The 25,352-nt window shown below is 44.8% G+C and overlaps 1 protein-coding gene across 2 annotated transcripts in view; it reads left to right on the forward strand.

Annotated features, from left to right (window-relative positions):
* Window positions 1-25,352, forward strand: part of LRRC59 (leucine rich repeat containing 59) — a 77,146-nt gene that overhangs the window by 47,587 nt on the left and 4,207 nt on the right. For both annotated transcript variants that reach the window (XM_078654462.1, XM_078654463.1), the window contains exons 4-7: window positions 12,721-12,879; window positions 15,188-15,292; window positions 16,021-16,093; window positions 25,088-25,261. In XM_078654462.1, the coding sequence (XP_078510588.1) occupies window positions 12,721-12,879; window positions 15,188-15,292; window positions 16,021-16,093; window positions 25,088-25,261 (511 nt within the window). The remainder of the gene's footprint in view (window positions 1-12,720; window positions 12,880-15,187; window positions 15,293-16,020; window positions 16,094-25,087; window positions 25,262-25,352) is intronic.

Genomic DNA, 25,352 nt, shown 5'->3' on the forward strand with positions numbered 1-25,352 from the left:
TTAGCCCCTCACCTCACGGCTGCCACTCAATATATCATCTTTTTTTATTGTTCAATTCAGGGGGCTGAACCAGCTGCAGAGCCTGCCGGCTTGACTGTCTGGGAGGTTGTTACGCTGGTCCCTAGTTTGCTGCTTGCTGCACTGATGCAGCTGGGGCTGAACATATATAATGCACGGCTGTGGGGGATGGAAGGATTGAGTAAGGGAGGGGAAGTTGAACAAAGTAGACAAGAACAAGCAGGCTGGGGGCGGTGCCATCCAGCACAGGAGTGAAGGATGGCAAAAGAAATATACATAGTTGGTGGGAGAGACAAACACAAAGGGAGAGGAGGGCAGAACAAGACATACATGGTTTGGGAGAGACCGACGTCATGGTGAGAAGTGCAGAGTGCACCCGGCGCCGACATAACATTGTTGCCTGTTCACATACCGTGGGCCGGGCCAGGCCCGAGGGTTTAAACTAGTGCGCTTCTATGAAAGTAATTGGAGTAAAATGTGAGATCACAGGGAGAAGCACAGTTTAGCAGATTGGGCCACGTGTGTTTGTAGTAAGAAAAAATAATCTGTCCTGAAGTATTGAGGAAATCCAAGCTAATAGCGCCAGCGGCAAAAGACGCGATTTTAACTAACCCGTTTCTGAAACAGGCTATGGTTCCCCATAATATTGTGTCTGTTCAAGGTAAAAGTTCTTCTGTGCTTCTTGTCAGGCTTTATGGAAATGTTCACACCGGCCCCTCCGGTTCGGCAAGGAGACAGGCAGTCCTTGAGTCGGCGGCTGGGCTTTAAGTGGGGGGCCTGTGGGAGGGCTGAGCCTCCCCAGTTTTTTGGGGAGGGCCTCGAAAGGGGGCTCTATTTTCAGGCCTCAAAGGTCAAAGGTAAGGTGAGCAGACGTCCCGGTTATTGTTTGGTGTTACTAGTGTGGGTAACATGTCTTGATAGTGAAATACTGTCAATTTCGTTTTTCACTATTAAAAGGCTATCTTGCCCATAGGGTAACCTGGGAAATGCTGTGTGATATGTTTACCTGCATATCTTCCCATAACGGCAAGATGGACAGATGGAATCTGGTATCCCTGAACTCAGAATTTAATAACACATCCTTTAGTGAAGATGGTTTTCAAATTCTAAGTTTGGAAATAGCACGTTTAGAAAGTGGCTATTTTCCTGTTCATCCTTTCTGTGTGCCTCTGCCTTGTTGTGTATTGACTGTCTGGTTTGTGAGTGACAGAGACTGGGGCCGGCTCCTGGAGGCTGGTTGAGTCAGCACTAGGCTGAATAGACCCATCTGCATGTAGAGTGGTAGGAGGAGTAGCACCTGGGTCTCAATAGGGCTGTGCCTGCCTGTCACCATGCTGGCTCCACCTCCTGCGATGGGTCTGATGGCCTTTGGCCCACACTCAGAAAGGAAGAGGTGCACTGGCAGAGTGCACCTAGAACTGGTTTAGATTGCGTCCAGGACCCCTCACACAAGAAGAACAAAGATTTTTGGGGTATAAAAGTAGGACTAGAGCCCCAGTAAAAATAGATTAGGAAACTTTGTGATCAAGAAGGAATCCGTGCTGAGTGTCTGGGAGCTGACCTACAGTTGCTGTGATTGCTGAGGAAGGGACTATCTGCTGTGTCCCCCTAACATGAAGAGGAGCTGTGCTGTATGCTTTGCCCCTCTGAAGCCTGCCTGTCTCCAAGGGCCTAAGAAGAGCTGGGAACTCAGGAATACAAAAGTTCTCCAGCACCCACCCTTCCAGCTGCTGTGTCTGTCTCTGCGCTGTGCCTTCGTGTAGCTGCCCCCCTGTGAAATCTGTCTCGGTGTGCTCATCGGCACACAGCTGGGGCGTAAGGTCGGGATGCCTGCTCTGCCTCAAACGTGATCTGCCCCAGGATCGAGTCCCTCGCGCTCTGTGTGAGGATTAACGTACTGCTGAGGAACTTTGGAGCGCCTGCTTTGCCCCCGAGCGCTGTGTGTGCATTGACTCCTCCGCCGCTCCTCAAGGAGTCTTGAAAACACCCTGCCAGTATTCACCACCATCGGCCCGGGATCGTCATTTCCGAGCCGCGCTCGGATTGGTCACAGCAACGAGGATTTCCCCCAGCATCGCGGAGGTTCGTCAGGTGGAGCTACTTCGCGTCTGGAGAGGCGCGAGGCATCTCATAGCAAAACGAGCGTGGGGAGCCAGTATTGTAGGGGCTGCGCGGGGCATTTTTTACACCACCGGGGGGAAATCCATATTCAAGACTTCTTCTGGACTTTAGCCCATGAGCTGCGCTCGCTTTCCAGTATATAATTCAGTTCACATCTGGTTGGCAGCCCTCGCAGTTGCTCATTGTTGCCCACTCTATTTCTTGGGTCACCGTTAGCACCTTTCCTGTCATGCCCCTTTGTAGTGCTGCTTCTTGCCTACTTTGGTGGGTCTTTCAAGTGTGTTTGCAGCAGTGCGCTGGGTCCTTCAGTCCGATTCCTGGCACGCCCCGGGTCACTGTTGTACCACTCACTGCTGAAACCAGTATGGCTTGTTTCATAAGGAATCTATTCCTTGTTATGTGCCTAGTATTATCTGTACAGCACATCCCCTCATCCTACAGCTAGTCAGATTTCCTCCCCTTGTAGCACCAAGACAGGGGATGCCGTCTCTTGAAATAGAGCTGTGCAAAGGAGGTGGGTTCCAGTTCACCATTGCTCTTCTGCTCCCATCCCCTGGTTCTCTAAAGACAGAGGGATTCTCTTTCTCACCTGATTTCTGGGCCTGTCGGCACTTTCCATCCTGTGCACCTGTTGGCACTTTCCATCCTGTGCATTAGTGCAGAGATTGAGGGATGGCACGGGCTTTCAGTGGATTCATGAGTCCGAAACTTGACGGCAATTCTTGTTAGAATTATTCCCATCACCTTGTTGGTTGTTGCGGCTGACTCCCTAAATGCAGCTGCTACGCCCAGTTCTAGGTACCACGCTCAATTGTCATTGGAACCAAGCTATACCTCTCTCATGAGGCCTAAGTACATTCTGCTGACCCCATCTCTAGTTACACATTAGTTGCTCCAACTAATCCAATGTAGTGTAATAAGAAGGTGTTTTACAGTTGTGATATATGGGAAAACGCTACTTTGGGTGATTCTGTATTGTGATTTTGGATGCGACTTCATGATATTCTTAAGAACACAATGCAAGTTATCTTGATTTAGACCACGCCCCTCCTTGGATAGGCCACACCCCTTTAAGAAATTTGCCACGCCCCATTTAGAGCACCCCCAGTTTTTTTCCCCACTTAAAGCCCTGGTCGGGGGTACACGCAGGTACACGGCGACCCCACTCTTTTCACAGGATGGACGCCGTCCCCCCTGCCAAGAAGTTGGGCTGCACAGAAATAGACTGAACGTGTCCCGGTGTAATTTTCAGACACCGGGACACGTTCAGCAGCACCTGCACGAATAGTGCGCAGAGGTTTAAGATTTACATTTAGCACTATTTTATTTCTTTTATAGCGCTACTTTGTGATGTCATGGGGTCATTTGCATATTATCTTACTCGCTCAGTCCCCCCACTTCTTTTTATAGGACTTGTGCCCTGGAGACAGGAATCCAAAGCAAAATGCTTTGGGTGTAGTGCGCGCAATGAATAAAAGGGGCGGGGCAAGATCTCCGTACCCCTAGTGTGCTAGTGCGCGGAAGCAAGAGCAAAGCGAGATAGGTTTGGGGAGAGAAGAGAAGCCACATCTGCGACAGCCGCTTCCTGCACGGTACTACAAACCACAGTACATGTGTGTAATCCCCCAAGTGTGCAAAAAAGAATCTAAAGATAGATGCAATAACAACTTGTTTTTAACCATCCATTTATAATATTTCTACTCCTGCGTTATTGCCATGAGAGAGGTTTTTCCTACGGGGAGCTCTGAAAGAAATCGCTGATGATTATTGTTTTTCCGATGTAAAGGTATGCATCATTCACATCTCTTGCTAAGCTGTATCCCGAACAGGAGACGGAACTCTGTTAATTGGTGGCCTTTCCCACAGTAGCAAAGAACTAATAATTGCAGTATTTTCAATGCAAAAGTGAACTATGCATCCTTGAGGTCTGTTGGCATGTAAAGCCCACTTCTGTGGTAATGACTCTGTCCTGCAATGTCAGTATTTTAAGTGTCCGTTTTCCTTGCTTTTTAGGTGTGCCTGGATGTTCCTTATTCCTCATTTGTTGATCTGGGGTATTTGGAAAGTAAACAGCCATTCAGAAAGACTCCTTGTAATAGTGCCTTTTAATGTAGAGTCAGTTAGGCTTTTGAGATATGCCTAGTGAGGATAAGGGCTCTGTGTGCATTACTCTTACTCTCTATAAGCGGCTGTGTACCGGCGACAGAGCTTGAGTTTGCATCCTTTCTGCAGTCCATGGTCCCGACAGAGGAGCTTGCAGTTGTAAGGCGCCTGACATGCAGTGGGTATTGTGGCATACATAGGCTTTCGCTTTGAGTCTTCATTGCTATTGATGGGTTGTAGTCAGTGTATAAAACCTGTAAAGTGAACACAAGTGCGACAGCAAGTGTAGATTTAAGCATTTTCAATTAAACGTTTCTCTAGGGTTCTACTTAGCTGATGTTTTTGGACCAGTCACGTGTAAGGATCTGTTGGACCCTGTATGTTGTCATTTTGTTGCAGTTTTATATAGCACGTACTCGACCCAAAGGTATTGGAGCGCTTTGCATCAGCACCAGTTACATTACACAAGAACACATTAATTTTTGAGGATTTTTTAGGCACGGAGGATTATTTGTCCTGAAACACGGGATGTTGAGCCGATGCCGAAACTCGAACCTGGGCCCTTCTTTCCAAAGTTGGCAGCTCTCGTCTTTACGCCCCATTCTGATAGCAAACCCGTTTTTCTTTGCATAAAAGTCTATTTGTGAGTTACCTCATTAGCTAAAGTGGTGAACATGCGTAGTTGTGTGAAGGAAATGTTGTCAGAATGTATATTACTAGATTCATCTGTCGTCTTGAAGCGTTCAGCATCCTAAAATGCTCTTTAGATTTCTGAGCACTCCTACACCCTGCCCCTTTTCCATTCTCAACCTTTAGGGTATCAGGTCTTTGGCAGCCAGCACAGAAACTGTTTCTATAACTGTTTTCCTACCACATGCATGCAACTGTCATACCCTTTTGGCAATTCTCTCTATGCAGGAGCCCCATATTGCAGTTCCATTTTTTCCACCTATTGATGTAAATGATAATCAAATCCTCTCGCACTTTTCTAGTAGCGTTTTTGCTGATTTGTTTCTTTCCATTTCGTTTTTTCCTTTAGATGGGGTAGCTAATGGTGCAGTCCTCTGTGTTGATGACATATGCACCCTATTGGCCCTTTACAGCAGCAGACCTGCACAACCTCTGTATCTAATAGTTGGGTCATTGTCCTACTCTGCTCTGTTTGCAATAGCCCTTTCTAGAATGGCATGATTTGCAAAGAGTGATGTCATCAGCAGGAAGAAGAGTGATACCAAACTCTGTTCCAACCGGGCCTCCATCATGGATGTCATCCTCACTGGCCTCAGAAAGTGGTCTGAGTAACTCATGAAAAGCTTAAAGGGCCTGGAAGGTCCTCCTGATAACATTTTGTTGTCATGGTTGAAGGGAAGGAAGTGAAGCATGTGTGAGCAGAAAATCATTCTGGATCAAAATACCCTGCTCTGGGGACTATGTTGAACCGCTGAGTTGTGCCAAGTCCCTCAGACGGCCTTGGAGGTTCCAGGCCACTGTTTCATTGGCTGGGCTTTTTACTCTTTATGTGCAGAGTGCTGCCATTGTTCTAATTCCATTTTGCACATCATAAAAAACAATTGAGTACATTGCAAGTCACAAAATGTATAAAGGTAAATAATCCAATGCTTAGGAAGTACTTTATGTAAACAATTTATACACAAGTTACAAATTCATAGTTTATCTAATACATCAAATATCCCACTCTCTTTAAAACACATTCATAATTTCACAAGGTTCTCATGTATAAAAAAGGGAAAAGAATTGAAAACTATTATTACGTTAAAATGTATTCCTTTGAGCCTGATATGCCCAACTGAATATATCCGTTGATGCGGCGTTTCGGTGAAATAATCAAATTAACATCACCTTCTTCAGGACAACTTTGATTTATTCAAATACGATCACTTTTACATAGACGAATCGTCTGATGATAAAAATTATACTCTCTGTCCTATCTTATGGAGTATCAATGTTAACTTCAAACACAACTTCCTGAAGGCCCACCGGGAAGTCCCCTTCGTGGACACCTACCACTCACTGATCAATGGAGCCACGAGCACCAACATCATCTTCTACATCACACGTGGAGCACAATGGAGGAAAACGTTCCTCGCTTTTCTCTCTGTCTCCACCACTAGAAAATCCGCCCATGGTCTAACACTGTCCATCACATCATCCCGGCTCTTCCCAGGCAAAGCTACCATCACTATCTACAACAACGGGATCATCCTTTGTCAATCCACAGTTAGGAACCTTGAACTACTGGACAATGTGTTCCCCACCCTCAAAGAACATATCTCCAACCATCGGATCTCCTATCCGAGCCTCTCAGACTACACAACACCCCCCACCTCTAATAGCCTATCTGACTCTCCCAACCCAGCACAGCATCAGAATGTCACACACCTCGCCCCTCCCCCCAGCGCGCTTGCCACTCACCCACCCTCTGTAACTACTACACAACCCTCACCCATAGGCGTGGAGCCCTTCTCCTCCTCATCCTACATTCTCCACACCCACACCCCCCCCACCTCACACCTCCTACTAGTCCTTCAGAACACCTCACCTCCCTTAACTCATCTCCCCTTCCCCGCAGTAGTTTCATCCCTCACCCGATCTCACTATCCACGCTCAGTCCCCACTTCCCCACCCTCCCAACTAGTCGCCTAGAACACACCACCCCTTCTACCCTACCCCCTCCTCCGCTCTCCCCCCATTCTCAGCCCCCACCTCCCTCCATGCACCGCCACCATCTCAAGCCTTTATTCATCCCCCAACTCGCCTTCACCAACTCCCGCCAATGCCCTCACAACTACCACCAACGTCCCCCCTAGCTCACCCACACTTTTCACCACCAAACTCCCTTACCTACCGAATTTCATACCACTTTCTGACTCCGCAGAAGCCTGCACTAACACTAGCGCAACCCTCCCCCCCCCCATCGCCAATTCATTACTCAATCATTCACCCTCGGCTCTCTTCCCCACCACCTTCCCTAACCCCACACTGTACATGATTATCTCCACCATCGTACAAGTCAAAGAAGATCTTCACACCATCAAAGAACTCCTCTTCGCACAACCACGACATCCCCGACCTACCTCTACCTCCACGCTCAACAAGCACCCCACCCGCCCCTCGCTCAAAAAGCACACCACCCACCCCACTGCCCCACTCACTCAACACGCCCCACAGTGGCTATCTATCCCTAATTGCAATAACACCAACCGCCCCCAACGCGCCCGCAATCCCTTCTCGGACCACGACATACACACCCTCCTTCGCTCTTATGCCCCAGCTCCACTTAAAAACACAACTACCACACACCTTTCCATACCCACGATTCTCCCTAATCCCCTCAGGTCCCCCACACAAAAAAACAGAAGTTCCGTCCCCAAGAACCTCAGAAAAATCCCTCTCTCACTAGTACCCCCCACCACACTCTTCACCCCCAGACTCAAATGCATTCTACTCAACTGCAGATCGGCCCCTAGACACTCCTCCGCCATCGCTGATCTCATCATCTCAAGGGACCTCGACCTAGCTATTCTGACCGAAACCTGGCTATCCGAATCTTCTATGCCTATACTGGACATTCTAGTTCCCCCCCAACTACCACATCATTAGACTCGACAGGAACAACAAGACGGGCGGGGGAATCGCATGCATCGCTAGGAACAACCTTGCTGTGACTAAAGTCACCGTCCCCACACTCACCTCCTGTGAACTCTTTTGCCTCGAGATCACCAGCGGGGGCAAACCGGTATGCTCCTTACATGTCATCTACCATCCACCCGGGGACAACCTCACCTTCTCCCAACAACTCATGGACACGATTTCAACCAACTCCGGTCGGCAAAACACTCAAATCTACCTGGGTGACTTCAACCTTCACTGGAATGATCAGAAAGATGCAGTGGTGAATATTCTCAAATCTTTCCTTAATGCGCTTGACCTCACCCAAATTTGTAACAGCCCGACACATGACAAAGGATCTATCCTCGACCTTATCATCGCCAAAGAGGACTCTACCCAACTGGAGGCAATCCAACCCTGTGACTGGTCAGATCACCACATTATCACATTCTACATAAATGAAAAGGTTAAACTTAACCCGACTCAACCCCACAAACCCAAGATCTGGAAAAGGGACATGAAGAAGCTTAGCCCCAACTCCCTGCCTTCCCACAGCACCAGCCTCCTCCTTCCCCCCACCGGCGCTGCTGATGTGCAATGTCTGACCGACCAATACTTCAACGCTATGACCTCAATAATTAATGAAGCCGCCCCACTGCAACTGAAGAGAGCCTCCACCAAGATCTCTAACCCATGGTATGACGGCAGACTCAATGAAGATAGGCGGGCCATGCGCATGGCAGAGCGCACCTGGAGATCAGTTCCCTCAGCATTGCACCTTAAAACGCTCAAGAAAAAGAGGAACGCCTACTTCAGGAAAATCAAGCGCTCGAAAACAGACTTCTTCAGACGCCAGCTTGACCAAGCAAAAAATCGTCCAAGAAAACTGTTTGAACTAGTCAAAACTCAGACCAAGGAACAACCTCTTCAATCTAACAGCACAACAAGTAATATACCATCCTGTGAAGACTTTTCTGCTTTCTTCAAGCAAAAAACTGATAATATAAAAAGCGAACTCCTCAATGATGTAAACCGATATTCTAGCCACATCAACAGAACCACCACTCAACCTAAAAATAACGCTGCATGGTCGTCCTTCGACACTTACTCAGAAGAATCAATTAACAAACTGCTCGACACCCTGAAACCCTCTAATCACCTCACAGACCCCTTACCTGCTAATGCTGTAAAAGACTTCATCCCCCTGCTCCTCCCTCTCTGGACTAAAATCATTAACAGTTCCCTACAACAAGGGCTCATCCCCGACTCTCTCAAGGTAGGACAAGTCTCGCCTATACTCAAGAAACCTACAGCTGATCCGCTCGACCTAAACAATTACCGCCCTATCACCAATATCCCCACTTTGGCCAAACTGCTGGAAAAATGCGTACAACTCCAACTGACAAAACACATCGATCAGTTTGACCTCCTCAACCCTCATCAATCAGGCTTCCGAGCAAAACATAGTACGGAAACGGCTATGACGCACATAATTGATGACGCCCTCCAATTCCTTGATCACAATGACTCTTGCCTTCTCATCCTACTTGATCTCTCCTCTGCATTTGATACCGTCAAACATGAGAACCTACTCGATCTGTTAAACACCAGAATGGGTCTATCTGGGACTGTTCTCAAATGGTTCACTTCCTTCTTACATAATCGGTCTCAGAGGTTTAAGATCAACAACGTGCTGTCCTCAGCTGTACCCGTAACATTAGGTGTCCCACAAGGATCTTCCTTATCCCCCACTTTGTTCAATCTAGTCATGGAACCACTCACCACTCTGCTCCAAGCATCGAATGTGCACTTCCATATGTACGCTGATGACACTCAACTCTACCTCAAACTTGAATCCCCGGATGACATCAAACTTCTGAACGCCACGCTCAGAAACACCCAATCTTGGTTGGCCGATAATCACCTCAAACTGAATGCGCAGAAAACTGAGTTCCTTCTGATCTCTCCTCCTGCAAAAATCTCCACCACCCAATCTTGGCTCAAGCACCTAACCGCACTCAACATCCAACCCACCATCGTGGACTCAGCGAAATCCTTGGGCATCACACTTGACACCAATCTCAACATGCAGCAGCATATCAGTAAAGCAACTAAGGGAGCTAATTTCCAAATCAACACTTTGAGGAAACTTAAACCCTTCTTCCCAGCTAAGGACTTCCAAACTGCAGTACAAGCCCTAGTCATCCCACGCATAGATTACGGAATTGTGGCTCTCAGCGGACTCCCTCTATCTACAACTGCACCACTAAGAGCCTCCCATGAACGCTGCTGCGAGACTGATCACTGGATCAAGAAAACATTAGCATATTTCCCCTGATTTCAGATCCTTGAACTGGCTGCCTTTTGAAGCCAGAATACAGATGAAAATTGCCTGCATGACACACATGGCTGTACACTACAAGTCACCCAACTACCTCACCCAAAAGCTGTCTTTATCAGGAGGCTCGAGAACAAAGAGAAGCTCAAAAAATCTCCTCCTGAAACCTCGAAGATTCCGGAAGGAGAAAACATACAAACGATCCTTCTCAGGAATGGCACCTAGGATCTGGAACTCACTACCTCCCGAAACGAGGCTGATCTCCTCCACAGCACTCTTTAAGAAAGAAGTTAAAGCCATCCTAATGGCTAAATTCACTTGAACTCAATTTTGTTCCGAGCTAAGGCTATATACCGTCTCTTTATTAGCTGTTTACTTTATTATTACTTGTTGACCTTTTTCACTTTTTATCTACCTGTTTTATGCTTTTATCGGATTGCGATCTTATTATGTTACTCACATTTTACCTACTACTATTATTGTTTACTAAAGTCTGCTCATTCACCCCGTGTTTCCCTTACCCCTTCCCTTTGTAAAGCGCTCTGATATCTGCAAAGATCTTGTTCGCGCTATATAAAACTTTGAAAATAAATAAATAAACCACTCCAGCGATAAAGTTTGAGCCATGTATATGTAATGGCTACTTTAGGGTTTCGTAAAAATAAGTTTCCAACAAATTTGTATAATTCCGTGAATGAGTACAGGAATATTAGAATATGGCGTTATGGTGTTAGCATCTCGTGTATCAATGCCTTTTTATAGATATTGTCAAACTCGTATCGTCCTTTCTTCCTCCAAGATTATTGAGAATATTAAAACCACTTTTCAAAAATTAGTTGGATTAACTTTTTCTCTCGAGGCACTGTTCTATGATTGTCTAAAGCAACGCCCTTCTGTTTCCAATCTCTGTATTCCCAAGCAACTGCTAAGGCCACTGTTTCTAGATGGATAACATCATGCATCACCCATTGCCACTCTCTGCTGGAGCCCCTTCTTCACTGGTGTCTGGGCATGCTCCCTTCCGGCATGTGCCTATTGGAGATATACAAATGGCTACCCCCACCTGCATTCTGCCAACATTCGGCTCTACTGGCTTCCCTACGTAGAGATACAGAGATTTGTCTTAATTTTCCTCACCTTTTCAAGGTCATTTGCTGTGGAATGGGAATGAGCTAGGACGTAAAAGCAGATCAATGTTACCTTTATGGGTACTCTATTACTTTTTGTCTGTAGGCTCTGCCATTGTCTGAAATCACACACCATTTGTCTCCTTTTTCAAATTGAAGGGCACTGGCAATGGTGCTTGCATGCGTTGAGACGGGGTATGCACCACACATGATACATGCACATATAGCCATTACTGGCACACAAAGCTCTGTATTAAAAGAGCTTTGCGGGTATTTTCTGGTCCTGGCACTGAGTGCATGAATACTCTGCTAGTTGATAACAGAAAATAACCGATGGACTAAGAGTAATGAAGTCACCATACAGATAACTTCATCCTTTTTGTCACTGTTGATGCATGTTAGATGCCGAGTTGACCTTTCTGTGTTAGGTTAGAACATATAATCTGGTGCTGAAAAAGAATATTTACTTCAAATGAATAAATATTTTTGTAGGTTCATTGAAACCATTGCGCATTTTCTAACACATCTCAAAAAGTGCAAATGAAGTAAAAACATTGACTCAGGTAAGTCAACTCATCACAAGATACGTCCAGTGCATAATTTAAAAAAAGGAAAGCCTTTTAAAACAGCTTAAGATCAATATTATAAGAGTTGCACATATATCTTGACCCATCAACTTAAGAAAAAGTAGTCGATGTATAGTCGTATTGTAAAGAGTATTTTCTTTCTTTGAGAATGAATAAAATATTCCGAAGATTCTTGGGGCCTAGATATGTTTCTAGCAGAGGAGACTTTTGGCCTGGTTCCCTTCTTTGAAAGAAGTGCACCGAATCTGAAAGTCTGTATACCGATGCATGTGTGTTTGAGCCCCACAGAACAACCAATGTTTGTAGCCAAAGTTCTTTTAATATTAAATGGAGCTTTAGAGGTGATGTAGAGTACAAACGACAAAGAGATAAAGCTTCCTGATTAAAAATTGTGAATGAAGACTGAAAAGCACACGCTCTGTGTTTGCCTTTGTGCTTGTGGAAAATAGGCACCCTTCCAACCACGTTGAAATTGATTGAAAAAAGTAGCACAAGCAGACATGTGGGTGAGCACACACTCTTTGGCTTCCATTATGAGTCTGAGGCGCAGTGTCCGATAACCTCTTAAATGGATAAGGTCATCCTGGCTTATGATGGGAGGAGATGGCGGAACACAAAATGGTATATGCGACAACTGAGTACATTAGGACGCAGAATATGAGAACATTTCTGAAGCTGAAAGTTAGGATTGCTGGAGTACTAACTGTTGTTAATGTCTTTCTATTGCAGTCGGAGTTCTGTGCAGAAAGTTAGGATTGCTGGAGTACTAACTGTTGTTAATGTCTTTCTATTGCAGTCGGAGTTCTGTGCACTAACACACATAGTGAGGCTCGATCTGAGTAAGAACCAGCTCCTACAGCTCCCTTCCGAATTTGGCCGCTTGATCAATCTGCAGCATCTCGACTTACTGAACAACAGACTGAGTGTCCTTCCTGTCAGCTTTTCCCATCTAAAGGTAATGCACAGCCTTTCAGAGCGCTTGGAAAATAACAAGTTATTCATTTTAGTCAACCATGCACTTTTCTTAGCACGCTATTTAGGTTTCACCCACAGACAGCTGTTGTAAATGGATTGTAATGATGATCACAGGTAGCCAGGAGGTATATCCATGTAAGAGGTGTATTGGTAATTTGTTACATGTTCCATAGAAGTCTTAGTAGGTCTTAAGAAGATCATATGGAAGGTCCCACCAGGAGCTGCATGGTTGCTGCTCAGCCTACTCTCTTCAACTGTCATTCTCCACACACAAACAGCACACTCAAATTCCACTCTCTGACATAAAGCATTCCAACATTCTACGCAAACATTACATTCATTCTGGCTAAACAGCTAAGGGGAAGATGAATCAAGGTACAACATAAGCCAAAGCTTTTGTTAAAGAATTTTTTTGAAAAATACAATTAAATGAGGGAAATTTGGATCGACACCTTGCACGTGCTTCAATGGCTTTCTTAGCTATGTCGGTCCCTTACTCCTCAAGCATAGCTTCTTTGCCATCCTTTTGATTGGATGAGTTGTATCCTTCCACACCTGAAGTACTTTGTTTTTATAGCACTCCATTGGGAGAGTATAGCTTTCCTTTCTCCCCAGGTGGCTCACCACCACCTCATACTTGCCCCCAAAGGGTAGGTTGCTCTCCGCCTATTTATTTTCTATCTTTCTTTGTTTGTAAATTGAATGTGTGAGGACCTGGCAGCCGCACACTGCTACCAGGTCCCTCGCTTTCCCACTTGTCTGTTGCTCTTCGTCTCTCCCCTGTCTCTCGCCCAACCCACACTTTCTTCTGACATGATTGTACAGTGAAGGAAAGGAAATTAACTTTTCAGGATAATGTGAAGTTTCCTTGGGAGGATAGTGTGATGATCAGGCCTGACTCTTCCTAAAAGTGTTTGCGACTCCCTTTGACTCATCCAGATTAGAATACTTCTGCTTACATCATCCTTCCTTTCTGGATGGCATACCTTCAGTTTCCAGCAGCACCTAGGCGTCCAAACACGTACACATACCAGCAGTGGGTGGGCTTAAATAAATTCCAATTTTCTCCTCACAAAGATGCACTTGAACGTTTGTTTGAGGGAGACGTATGTTGTATAGCTATCATTCCAAAGATTCCAATTAAAAAGGAAAGGTGAAGGCTGCTCATGAGAACTGGTATTCAACTCACTTTTTATGGTTATAGTGTGCTTTAGCAAGATGGGGAACTGCATATGTATCCCAAGTGTATCTAGAAGTTGTGAAACGTCCTCTTATGCTGGTACAAAGACAAAACGTTCCCCAGGTGTGATACACAATTTCATGATTGATTTGTTAATTTACTTGTTATGAGAATTATGGGTCTTTTACATTTTTTTTAGAGGGATGAGTTTTTCTCATCTACACAAGATTATCATATCCACCAGTGTTATTGTGATCACAGGCACTCTGAAACTACCAGAGATAGACTTAGCACCCAGAATATGTGGGGAAGCATCTCCTTAGTGTCTCCTAAACCAGAGCATCAACAAACTCAGTTCTCAGTGAAACAGTAAAAGATGATTTTGCTTGCCGCCTTGACATTTCCAGGTAATATAGGGTGGCCCTAACATTACTCATGAGACTGACTAGTGCTTCTGGTGATCTGGCCAGAATCATCTGACAATGGCTGAATTACAGGGAATTGTGCATCCCGTGCTACGTTGTCTTGTCATCAACTGCTACAATAAAGATACTCAGAACTAAGACGGTCGAATGTGGAGCAAGGGCAGCATAAGAATACTTGTTGTGTACCTCACCTGCAGCAATGGTGCCTGCTATTAGAGTGACTAGGAGTTAGTGTACATAAGGTACGCCTCAGTCTCAATCTCTTAACTGCAGGTAGAGAAGGGATTTCAGGCAGCAGCATCACTTTGAACCTTTCTGTTGGGAAGATGCTGTCTGAATCTGTCGAAGCTGAGGCTTTTTCACATAACTCCATTTCCCTTCTCCACTGGGATAATCTGGAATTAGGGCTGAAGTTTATTTCCATGGTTAGGACTTTGGCCACTAGCAATGTTGTGACAATGCACAATGTTACTTAGCGTGGTAAGGGCGGGGCCACCCTTTGCACTGCACTGCATGGGGCCCTCATAGCACCCAAGCCTACATTTTATGCTGTGATCTCTACACATGTACCGTCTATCATCGAGATTGATCACCTTTGATATCAGATGAAAAGGCACAGAGGATATAAGAGTATAGTAGTGTTCCTATAGGGCTGTGTTAAACGTCTGCCTTTCTCTCTGCAGAGCCTGAAGTGGCTGGACCTGAAGGACAATCCATTGGATCCAACTTTGGCCAAAATAGCTGGAGACTGTCTTGATGAGAAGCAGTGCAAACAGTGTGCTACTGCGGTATGTGGGAGTGTGGTCATCTTAGGGTTGGGGAGGGGGTTGGGTGGAGGGTGGAGGGTGATGGTGAGGTGAGGTGTTCACCCCTTGTTCTTCATATCTTGCGCTTCTTAACATGTCTATATAGAGGGTTTGTAAATTGCTGTGTATCACCTTACTGTTGTTTAAAAGTGCTAATGTTACTGATTACCAAAGGTCCACCCTGTGTCGGGCTCACTCATGGCTTGATCTTTTTCACTCACATTTCACTTATTTCTTGCTCACGGTCATGTTTAGGCTTGCATGTTGTCTTTCACTGTTTGGCATTTATCAGGATGCCTCCTCCCCCCTCCACCTCCCCCATTCTTTCTCTGTCAGACTTATTTTGTTCCTGCTGATCTGACTTGGTCTGTTTGCTATATTTAATGTCCTGCTCCTTTACTTTCTCCAGACTCCTGCAATATGTTGTTATCTCTAGCTCATGCTACCTCCTGTCTTCTAACAGGCTTGCTCGTGTTCTCGTGGCAGATCTTGAGGTTCCTGTTGAAGCTCACTCTAGTCTCGCTTTGTCTCGTGCCCTTGTCTTTATCAGTGTTTGTTCTCGTCCTGTTGAGTGTCCTACATCTGTCAGTATTGTTCCTTATTTATTTCTCTCTGTTTTGTCCTGTCTCTTATCGCACATGTGATTGTCTTACACAGCACCCATTGCCATGCTGGCAATTTTTCCTCATCCCTTGTCTTTTTTCTTGCAGGTTCTTCAGTACATGAGAGCAATCCAGTCTGAACAGGATCGAGAGCGTCAGCGCCGGCTGCTTGCAGAGAGAGGTAACCACTGATGCAACACTTCACTGGGGAGCTCCCTTCAGAGGAAGTCATTGCTAATACTTTAGCGTGCTTTTTTCTCTTTTGTAACTATTGGTTTCTGGCCCATTACCTTGAATTGGAGATTTATAAGGCGCTACGCCACTCAGGCCTTCAGTTACTCCGTCTCGAATGAGGAAGGCTAGCATCAGCAGAACCTGGGAAAGGACGTGCTTTCTTAAGCTCCCTGGTCTTTGTTATGTTAGTGAGACTTGCACAGCGCGCGAATACCCAAAGGTGTCTTGGCGCTATGTATGCAGTATTCATCCCCTGGGGATCAATTCTGGAATAACCATGTTTTTAATTTCTTTCTAAAAGTAAGGAGGGAAGTGGCTCCCCTGAGCTCGATCTGCAGTGTATTCTACAGTTTTGCTGTGCCTTAAGATAGGCTTCGGCCTCCCTCGCCTCTGGTTCGTATTTTTGGAACGTTCATCAATCTTGCGCCTTGGATCGTAGCTGTCTGGTTGGTTGTTACCAGTCAAAAAGTCTTCTAAGAGCAAAAGGTCCTGTGTTGTTCAATGCCTTATAGGCTAGGCAGAGGGTTTTGAACTTGATTCGCTGACCCACCGGGAGCCAATGGAGGCTACGGATCTCCTTGGACATTGAGTCATACTTGGAAAAGTTGCCCAGTAGACGAGCGGCAGTGTTTTGGATTGTCTGAAGTTTGTTTTTGGTATTTCTTTTGCATACCAAGATGGAGACCATTGCAGTAGTCCAGTTTAGACTGTACCAGTGTAGTGACCACCGACTTTCTTGAATCTATCGGAATGTTAGGCAGGATTTTCTTCAACTTTTTTATCATAAAATGGGAGGCGGAGACGATAGCATTAGTCTGATGTGATAGTGCTAATTTAGTGTCAATCCACACTCCTAAATATTTGGTCTTTTGTCCCGGTTTGGGCGCTTCACCATCTCAGTTGGCCACCAGAGATTGTCCCATATAGGTTGCAGATTACCGAAGATGACAACTTCGGTCTTATCTGAATTTAGCTTCAGACAATGTGTTCCCATCCATTTGTTTACCTCTGTTATGCAGTTCTGAAATTGCAGGGCAGGCAAGGCTTGTTTCCTATACGCTGCCACGACTATCTCGGTCTGAAGGAAAGGAGACTAACAGTCACTATGGGTAGTTTTTAATCGAACCATACGTTTTGCCCTGTGGAGTCCCTCAGGAGTCAAGGAAATGCCACATTTTCCAATCAAGGAGGCAAGTTCCGTAACATAAATATTAAAAAGAGTCAGACTCAGGGAGACATCCCTGAGGGACTCCACAGGGCAAAACGTATGGTTCGATTGAAAACTGCCCATAGTGACTGTTAGTCTCCTTTCCTTCAGAAAGGAGGCTAGTTAAGTCAGTTCCATTCCCTGTACCCCCATTGAATCCAGCCACTTCTGTAATAAGCTGTGATCCACCGTATCAAAGGCGGCTGATAAACCGAGGAGGATCAGGGCGGCTGTCCCCCCTCTGACAATCACTGCTCTGATCTCCTCAGTAGCATTGATAAGGGCAGTTTCGGTACTATGCTCCTGTCGGAATCCATACTGAGAGTGGTCGAGCAATTCATTGTCTTGAATGAAAAATTGCTTATTCATTATCTTTTCGACCATTTTAGCCGGAAGGGATAGACGGGCAATAGGACGATAGTTAGCTGGATTAACCACATCTAAATTAGGTTTCATCACAAAAGGGAGAATGGAGCAATCGTTCCATATAGATGGGAAGGTGCCCGAGCTGAACATGGTATTAAAATAAGAGTCTGTTTGGGACTTACTGCCTCCACATTCTTTTATAGGACTTCAGGTGGACAGGGGTCTGTTGGTGAGCCGGATTTGGCCTCTAGTATATTCTTGGCCACTACATCAGGGGGAATAGTGGAAAAAAACTAGAGTGGTTCCTCCTAGTTTCGTCCCAAAGGGGAGAAATTGTCCATAGCTGAGAAATCATCATAGATATCCATAACTTAAGTTTTCAAAGCTGATGCGACCAGATCACAATGTGCTTGCCTGCCAGGTCTCTCTCTATTCCAAGTCTGGGTTGTCTGTCTGAAAGGTTTGGCCTTTTAATGCACAACATTTCAATCATGGATAAGGAACATGTTGTTAGATGGTTGTCGCTCTGTTATAGAGAGATATTGCTGCTGTGTGGTATCTCTGATCTTGTGGGGGATATTTAGCACGGACAGCATTATCTTTCAGGCTGCCAGTGAAGAGATTTTAGAATTGTCCTAGTTGTCAAGTTAATTAGAAAGCTTGAGTGCGATGCTTCAAAAAAACAACCCCAGCCTCCCAAGCCGGGTTTATATTAATAAATTACATTTATACATCCATCGATTCAATTTGAGTGGAATTCCCATCTCGTAATCCTAAAAAACATTTTCTGCCCGTAATGGAAAGACGATAAGCCATTGAGTTTACATTTTTTTGTTTCAATGTTCTTAATGTCCAGATATTAGGTGGAAACAGTAGTTTTTCCTGCAAGTATTAGATAACAAGTGTCTGCTTCCACTTAAACACCAGATGTAGTCATTTAAAAGTGATTGATATAAAATTTTGCTTTGTTGCGGATTCATACTTCGCATTTGCATTGTGTGTGGTTTGAAGCATGTTAGTTACATCCTTTTACAAACCAAAAAACTGCACATTGGCACAACATAGTCTAGAGTTCAGAAGCTTGGCTATTACTAACAGTAGGAAGGAAGCCAGGAGTAACTGGTGTATTCTTCTGAGCTGGGAAAGTTAAACAAATATATTTATCAATAAATAGTACATGGAACGGTGTTCATCCAGCATAATACATAGCATTTCTGTTTTAGCGAGTAGGGAATTTTCAAGATAAAGATAGATGGTTAAAGAGAAAAAGGGTTCCCCCGGCAGTGTAGATTTTCTTGTTTGCATTAACTGCCATAAACTGTTCTACACAGTATAATAAGGACACTATGTAGTCCTTCAGCCCTCTTTCTTTCTACGTATAGGACATTCTTTGACACTGGAAACCAAGCTTTCCTTTTTATAACCTGTTTGATGTTTTTGACTTTCCTTTATGTATAGGCCAGAGAGCTAAAATGCCTTTAGGTGAAAGTATACACTTTATAAATAGCTCAATAAATAAATACAGCACCTGCCACAGCACAAAAATAGGACCATGCACAGAGAGGCACTTTGCAAGGACCCAGAACGCCTCGACTCCTTGTTCTTAATCTTTTTTCCTCAGACATCTGCTGTAACTAGGACTTAATGCCTGTGAAAGTGTAAAACACTTAAAAATGGCAGTTGTTTGTGAAAGAAATGTGCTAAAGGAGCAAGATATGTTTCACCTGTTGTAAGAACCCAACGTTTGTGAGATGGAGGAAGATCTCATTCAAGCACAAACCGCTGCCTCTGCCCAATGTCCGCTTCAGATTAACAGATGAGAAAACAGGGTGATCACTTTTTAGGAAATTTGGCTGAGCTTAAGGCTTCTCTTCAGATCCGAGAGCAAGGATAATTCTAGTACGATATAATGCCGACAAAGACCTACGTTAGCAGTGGCATTCATTTCTGCTTTTTGCCATTTTTTTGTATTGAGGCAGAAAAGACACCTGGCCAGAGGGGAAATAGCGTGAGGGACGTGTGGATAAAAAAACAAGGTGAAGAGCAAGAGGCAGTGCCTATCTCTGAGGTCATCGTGTGATGACACAAGAGGGATAGTGCAGATATAGGGTGATGGGCGTGGTAGTGATGCGCATGTTGCTGTGGCAGCCTAGCAGTGAGTGGGTGGAGAAGTGTTGTGTTGGTGGGTGGTACAAGTGAGACACAAAAGGTTCTGTAATGAGAAACATTTTCAAATGCTTTAGACCTTTTTTGGAATGCTTGAGAACCTGGATGCAGATTATAATATTTAGGTGACAAAATATACGTGTGTATCTAGTCTGATGTCCTCTTTGGGCGTTAGACTGTGAACTCTAGTGTTCCACACACGAGTACAATGGAGTATTTATATTGACCATTCCTTGGTGTGCATAAAACATAGTTATGTGAGCATTGAATATACAGTAATCAAATATACAATAGATCGTTATGCTAAGTGTAATAGTTAATCAACTTCCAGGACCCTTGCACAACCATGAGAGATTGAGTCAGTATGTTTTAGAGAAGAAAAACATAAGTCATGGATAGACTTTTCTTGATAGACTGGATAAATCCAATCAAAACCACTGTGGGTTTATTGAAGGATTATATTGGTTGCTTACCAGGTAGGACAAGTACCACCACAATAAATTACTTGGTTTCAGGTTAATGTGTATTTATGTTGCTTTTGTCTGGGTTTTTGGGTCACCCTCCTCTGTGGCAATGGGAGGTCAATGTGTTTCAGTAAAAACTGTAAGGGTGGCTTTTTAAGGTAGGGTGGAATTTGGAGGCGGTGGGCAAGAAATCTGTCTAATAGCACTTTATTGAACAGTTTTCGAACCCTTGTACATAAAGAATCTAAAATAGTTTTTATATTCAGAGAACATATATGCGGTGGTCGACATAAATGTACGTGTTGATTTGGTCTTTAAAACCCAAAGAGATAGGACCCCCAGCATCACTCGGGTCTCTGACATTTTAATTTGTGAGTTAGTTACTTGAAAAAACCCAACTAGTAGCAAATTTGAGTAGTAGAACCGTATTGCTGGGGAGGAGAAGGTGGGTGTGCTGGTTCTGGTATGTCGTGCTGGGTGTGCTGTTCAGTCTGAAGAGGATTTTAGGTTGGGATGTGGTGGTATTAGTCTGGTAGAAAGGATGGTGGCAAGGTTGAGATTTAGTCATGCAATTGGCATATTGTGGGTTGGGGTGGTAGCGTGATGGGCAGTAAGTGGAAGGTTTATTAGTATGGGATGTTAGAATAGAGCCCTGCGGTTTGGGGGGTGGTAATGCTTCTAGAGGAGAGCAATGTTAGTTACAAATAAGAACAGCTTTCCTAGTTCTGATCATAGACGGTTCCCAAGTAGCATATTGTAAGCAATTACACAAGCTGCTGGTTCATTTACCACATCATTGCCAGTTGCAAATACTCACATCGTCTGTTGTTCATGCAAGCAAACATTTTAGCCAGTTCCCAATAAGCACTTTATTGGCACACCTTAGCAGGCACTTGACCCCTGTAAGAACACCATTGATATTTAATGTATAATAGTCTGTGAGAAGCAGGCACATCATAGCTAGGTCTCATTAAAGACAATTTCGACACATCACAGGCAACTTCCACATACCGCGTGAGATCCAGTTTCCAAGTAGCCCTTTATTGCTAGATACTAGGTAGCACACAATTTTCAGTTTCTATTTAGCTCACTTTTGCCAATTGGTAGTTGGTTATCAGCTGCGGTCGGTGCAGGTAACAGCGGTGGGGCAGTGAGGCCTGTTGGCGGGGGATTTCGAGGGATGATGTTGAGAGAAAATTAATTAATTATTTTCCCTCTGCATTGTCCCTCAAAATCCGGCCCCACCGCTGATACCTGCACGGACCGCGGCTATCATACAATTGTCAGTTCATTAAGTTAATTTAATGCCTCACTGTGCCAGTACCACTTCCCCTCCCCCTGCAGGCCTTCCTTTCTAATACTAACCAAGAGGAGAGGAAAGACCTGTAAGTGAACCTATTGTGGCCAGTGCCAGTATTTACAGTGGGCTTTGGGTCAGCCCGTTGCTTATAGTTTCTTTACCATGCTTTTGATTGAATGACTTGTATCCTTCAACAGCTCACACTCGGGGAACTACTTTTTTCTTCTTCTTTAAGCTCTTAATGGGAGTTCATTTTTTCTTACTCTCTGTCATGTGCTGCTTTCCTCCGCCCCTGTGTTTTTTTCCAAACTCCATTGTTACCTCTACCAACTAGCTCCAGTGTCTACTTCCCCAGACATCCGATCCACATCTCCCTGTTGCAGTATTTATTTAGTTGCTTTTGGGAAGACTCGGAAGCTGTAATTCTCTGCCAGCTTCCGGGACTCTCCCTCTCCTTTCTTAAATGGTGCCTTTTTGCACATTATTATTTCCTGCTCCAAGATGGGTGTAAGACATCTTTTAAATTTACACACATGGTGATGCATTACTGCATTTATTTAGTTAGGCTAGGCCTCCTTTGCAGATTCTCTCTCTCTCTCTCTCTCTCTCTCTCTCTCTCTCACACACACACACACGTATAGGATTTTTTAAATTTATTTTTTTGATCATCGCTCTACAGCAATGGCATATCACCATTTTATTTTCATTTTGGTTATAAGGATAAGCATTGGCAAAAATTAGTAGCAAAGAAGTCAACAGATTAAACCTGTTGGCTTTGCCAATACTTGTTTTCATTGGTGGACCTTGGTGGGATGTGCGGATAGTGAGCGTGCCGCCATCTAGTCCCTCATGCCGCTTTAGACTGCATATTCTGCCTGCCAAAATTAGTGCAATGCACTCCACTCAGGTGGGTCGCCAGGCAGCGGCAGGCTGCTAGGCAGCGCATCATTCATGGGAGCGACAGGAAATTATATTAAACAAAGAGGGGGGGGGGGCAAGGATCTGAAAAGGTCCAGTGTCCATGCTCCTAATATAAATCTATTAATCAACAGGAGGACAAAGTTCCTAGATTTGGGTGCAAAAGTCACCCATGGATCAAGGTGCAGACAGTCACCAACAAGGGTGCCAAAGTCACCCATGTATCAAGGTGCAAAAAGTCACCAACAAGGGTGCAAAGGTCACCCATGTATCGGGGTGCTAACAGTCACCCATATTTTAAAACAAAGAAAAATTAAGAAAGAAGGTAGACTAAAGTAATCCTAGGTGTAAAAATGTCCTAATGTGAGAGGGAAAATAATTCTACATCCTCTGTTGCCCTCACACACCCCGGGGGGTGTAATGCTTCATCATCGGGCGTTTGCTCCTCGTAGGGCCGGCGCTGCAATTCCCTACGGGTCCCCCGAAGGGTCACTTTATCGGAGATCTTTTTTTAGGATTGCCGGATGTTGCATGCGGGTGACTTTTGCACCCTTGTTGGTGACTGTCTGCACCTTGATCCATGGGTGACTTTTGCACCCAAATCTAGGAACTTTGTCCTCCTGTTGATAAATAGCTACAGGAAATTCCCTTGTTGAACCTTCCCAGGCTTTGTTTTGTGTGGTGTGGTCTCTCGTAAACATGTTTCAGTCACTGTATCCTCTCTGATCTTCGAATGACGCCTCTGCAGGCTTGCGCTGACAAGGACTCTAGACACTAGGCTATCTGAGAGGTGTGCAATATTAATACCATGAAAATAATGAACTATAGAAGTGCAGCCAACACTCTACAGTTATTTGTGATCATCTGGTAATTGCGAGATGCAATTTTGAATATTCGCAATCCTATACGTGTCTGTGAGAGTGCCAGAGCGCTGACCCCTTCCAAATGTGAGATGCAAAATTAAACTCTAATCGCATAACGTATGAAAGATGGTTGTGATTAGCGTAATGTTTGCTGCATAATGGGTAGATTTGCTTGAAACACCCAAACACTGATTTGGAAATACATAAAACACATACTTTCTTTAGCCTGAAAGAAATTACAAAGATGAATGCGTCCCCTGGGCTGGGATAGCACTAATTAGCTCAGCCTGATAAAAGCGCTGCCAGTTCCAGAGTTCAAGCGGTTAGCTGGACACAGCCTTCAGACATTCCCTGCTGTGATTGTGTAAATATGCCTTTTGTTCACTAAGAATGGTTTTCCAGACCCTATGTCTTGGGTCTTTGCAGGAGGCCTGCCTGTTGGTTTCACAGACATGGAGGAACACCTTGTACTGTTGGAGGGCAGATTTAGTTCCAGCAGATTAAGGGGGGGTGGAAGGTTCATGCTTGGTAAAGAGAACAATACACTATTTTTAGTTTTCCCAGAGACCTCTATTAGGCTAATCTGGCCGGAGAGAATAGTTCACAAGACTTCAGTTACGGTGACTGTCCATTTGTACCTCAAGAGGAACATTATACCGTGCTAGTCCTACCTCTTGGTTGTATTCCTGCTCTCTATGATTTGATGGCAAATAGGAGAAGTTGACCATAAGAGGTAGCTGGGCCTAAATCTGCTGTTGATAGTTTGTTTGACCTACTACTCAGCCACCTACTGGAAGTTGCTTTCTACAAAAAGTCCTGTGACTCAGAATGGAGCTAGCTGTTGGGCTGTGCAGGGTTCATAGTCTGTGGAATGAATGCCGGAATGGAGACCTAGCATAAGGGGACTACTGGGTTCTTGTTGTGCGGTCTGATTCCCTGAGGCCTGATTTTGTGGTATTGGAGAGAGGCCTGAAGCAGAGAAAGTTGCTTGTCATGAGGAAGAATTCGTAGTTAATTGCTACGTGGTGGGGGTGGACCTTGTTCTATTAGTGCCAACGCCCTTTGCTCCAAAAGCTTAATTTGAAACTACTAAGATTGCTGTGCCCTGCACTGAACATTGCTTAAAGAAAGTGACTTGTTGCAGTGTTCCCCCAGAGAACCAGTGCATATCAGTGAAACTGTTTAGCTTTTACACCATTAGAATAATATTCTGTAATTACCAATGGATTTCAAGTACCTAAGATGTTTTTGCTGCATATCTAAGTTCTTTAAAGTGAGTCCTATGTAGCATGAAGGGGAATCCAGAAGTGTGTAGACCAGTGGTTAATTCATAGAATGATAAGTGCCAGGCTCCTTATCAGGAGGATACAGCAGCTTGCACCATCCATTCCCTCTGCCATCGCTGCCAATTACAGTACCAACACAATGTCTAACCGTCACACTCTACAGTTGTGAGAAGTCATACTATCGAAGGCTCCCAAAGCTGGAGAAAAGCTTTGGCTACACCTGTGTTTATACTTTCAATGCTGTGCAGTTGTTCTGGTGCCTTGCCCTTTATGACAGTACATCCCAGTGTTATGGTCAGAGGATTTAGCACTGATGACATTTCTGCTTTTGTGTGGTACTGTAGATTCTGATGTCTACTATTTAATTCCAGAACTGGAGAAGAAGCGTGAAGCTGAGCAGCGGGTGAGGGATGCGCAGGAGCGAGAGCTGCGTCGGCGTGAGAAGGCAGAAGAAAAGGAGCGCAGGAGGCGGGAGTACGATGCGCTGCGCGTGGCCAAGCAGGAGCTGGAGAAGAAAGCTGAAAATGGCAAGAGTAAAGCACACAGTAAGTGCAGTTGCTTGCGATTACTCTAGAACCCTATCATTCTCACCCTGAGCTGTTCCAACATTGTGTTTTGGCATTGCTTCACTGATGA

This window comes from Lissotriton helveticus, chromosome 7 (assembly GCF_964261635.1).
Source record: "Lissotriton helveticus chromosome 7, aLisHel1.1, whole genome shotgun sequence".
In the NCBI taxonomy this organism is placed as follows: domain Eukaryota; kingdom Metazoa; phylum Chordata; class Amphibia; order Caudata; family Salamandridae; genus Lissotriton; species Lissotriton helveticus.